General features: G+C 53.6%; 1 protein-coding gene across 1 annotated transcript; it reads right to left on the reverse strand.

The window, feature by feature from the left end:
* Positions 1–252: 252 nt before the first annotated feature.
* On the reverse strand, positions 253–2233 carry MELLADRAFT_70360 (uncharacterized protein; the record flags this gene model as incomplete). Its single annotated transcript, XM_007419782.1, has 2 exons — positions 253–586; positions 654–2233. 2 exons carry the CDS (start codon positions 2231–2233, stop codon positions 253–255), a joined length of 1914 nt encoding a protein of 637 aa, XP_007419844.1.

A 2233-nucleotide genomic window follows, 5' to 3' on the forward strand; every position in this document is an offset into this window, starting at 1 on the left:
GTAATGAGTTGCATACGCGCGGAGATTAAATGATGAGGATACAACTTTGCGGAAACGGCGGCCGCGGAAAAGGAAATGAGAAGTAGGAATTGAGAAAAGAAGAATTTACTGAGCTAGGGCATGAATGTGAAGCGGGAGTAATGCCGGCACCATGCGGTGGTTACGCCGGTAATTGTGAGGCTAACGATAGACAGCTTTCTCAACTAATGCCTTGATTGCGAGAAAGTATGAGACGCTCACGGCTTAATGACATTAGCGGATCTGCTTGGAAGGGGTGGAGTTAGAATAGAGACGGAGTGCTTCGTAATAGGCTTCCTGGACAGCGTTGACTGCGCGCTCTATCCCTTTGATGGTGCCGTTGGTTACGAGGTCAGTATCGGGGTACTTACCAGGGAGTTGAGTTATGAGCTTGGCGTATTTTTGGAGGTCGTCTAAGGCGAGCTTCTTGAGGGCCTTGCGTTCTTCTCGCGCGTTCGACTGGTTAGAGGAGGAGGCTATGGGGGGCGTAAGGCCATGGGACGGTGGGTCCTGTGAGGCAATGCTGCGTGGGTTGGGAGGCAGAGCCGTGGCGGTGGTTTCGATAAGGCTGTGGTGGGAGTTGTGCCGACAAAGGTTAACGAAACGCTGGTTAGTGGGCATAAGGAAGGACTCACCCAGTGGGACAGTTCCGTGAAGTTAGGAAAGCGGGGCCAGAACCGATGGGTTGTGGTAGCTGTTCGGTCTGTGGATGGTTGTTGTGAGAGGGCCCTTCATGTGGCATCTCGTCGAAAAAGGCGGAGAGTTGGGAGGCGTGGACCGGTGTAGGGGAGTGGTAGAGGCTGGGAGCACGGGGAGTGCTACATAGATGTCCGGGTTGTTGTTCGGCGAGCCGGAAAAGTCGCGCGTCGAGCAAGCCTGGGGCCGGTGCCTCGAACTGGAACTGTGTGGGAGGTGGGGGATGGGGAAAGTCCGTTGGCAAAGAGTAATTGCTTGGAGCCGGAGTTGACGCATTGTTTGGTGTAGCGTGAGGTGAGTTGCTTGCAGTTTGGACAGCAGAGAAATTGCCGGGTGGGAACAAGTGCGAAGGGGTGTCGAGTAAGTGGTTGCCGCTGTTCTCGAAAAACGTTCGCGAGTGTGTAGTGTACTGAGTCGAGGTCGCCGAGCTTTGGCGTTCGTGCCTTGATTTGTGGAGATCGGGGGCAAAGTGATCCGTTTCGATCATGGCCGGCGGTTGTCCTTTGTGAGGAGTAGGTAAAGGATATGGAGGTGGGATAGGACCACGGAGATATCCTAATGGTGGCGTAGAATGAGCGGCGTTGGGGTCATAGAACAGATGCATCACGTAGGAGTCTGACTCCCGACGGTGATGTTGGGGTACGGTGTGTTGGGACAAATGCCGGTCAGAGAGCGTTTCGCCGCCGTGTGGTGTGATGCCGCCCGTGAGAGCATTGGATGTGGGCTGGTTGTATAAGGGTGAGGCTCGTGGTTGTTGTGGAAGTACAGCGTGAGGGGTCATAAGGACATTGGTAGAGGTTGTAGGAACCAGGCCAGGGGCGGAGCGATGAGGATTCATTGCAGGGGTGGGTGACGATGAGGATGTTTGGGACAATGAGGTGGAGGAAGTGGTAGTGGACGATGTTGCAGAGTCTTCGCTCTCGATGTGGACGACGCTTTCGATAGGGGTAGTGATCTTCTGAGGAGCAAAGGGTGATACACCGTTGTCGACTATAGCGAGGGCTGTCTTGCAGATGTTGTATTTCTTCTGCCGCGCAAGCACGTACATATGTTTACATGTGGATTTATGTTGGCTGAAGTATGGGCACGTGCAGTTGTTAATGGCGGTTTTGCGAGGGGCTTGGGCGGGGGTGACTGTTAAGTCATAGGTGACCGTGCGAGGTCGAGTAAAACTGCCCATGGTGAACTGAGAGAAAGGATCAGTTTGGTTCGACGCGAGGAGGAATGAAGGGCTTACATGGTTGGGCGAATTTTCGTCGACGAGGACGCCTAAGTCAGCGAGTTCGTCATCGGTGTAAGTCTCGGCGACGCCCTTTGCGACGTTCTGGAACTTAGATGTCCGTTGCTGACGGAAACCAAGTGTGGTAGTGATCTGCAGAGACCGATATTCCGCTTCGATGTCTTCCACGAATATGTGGATGAGGCCATCGATACGAGCGACGGTGGTGCGGCTGAGGAAATGGAATTTCAAGACGCGGTGGTGTGATTCATTGTAGTTATTAGTATGAATGCCTTGCAT

The sequence above is a fragment of the Melampsora larici-populina genome (assembly GCF_000204055.1).
Source record: "Melampsora larici-populina 98AG31 unplaced genomic scaffold MELLAscaffold_555, whole genome shotgun sequence".
NCBI lineage: Eukaryota > Fungi > Basidiomycota > Pucciniomycetes > Pucciniales > Melampsoraceae > Melampsora > Melampsora laricis-populina.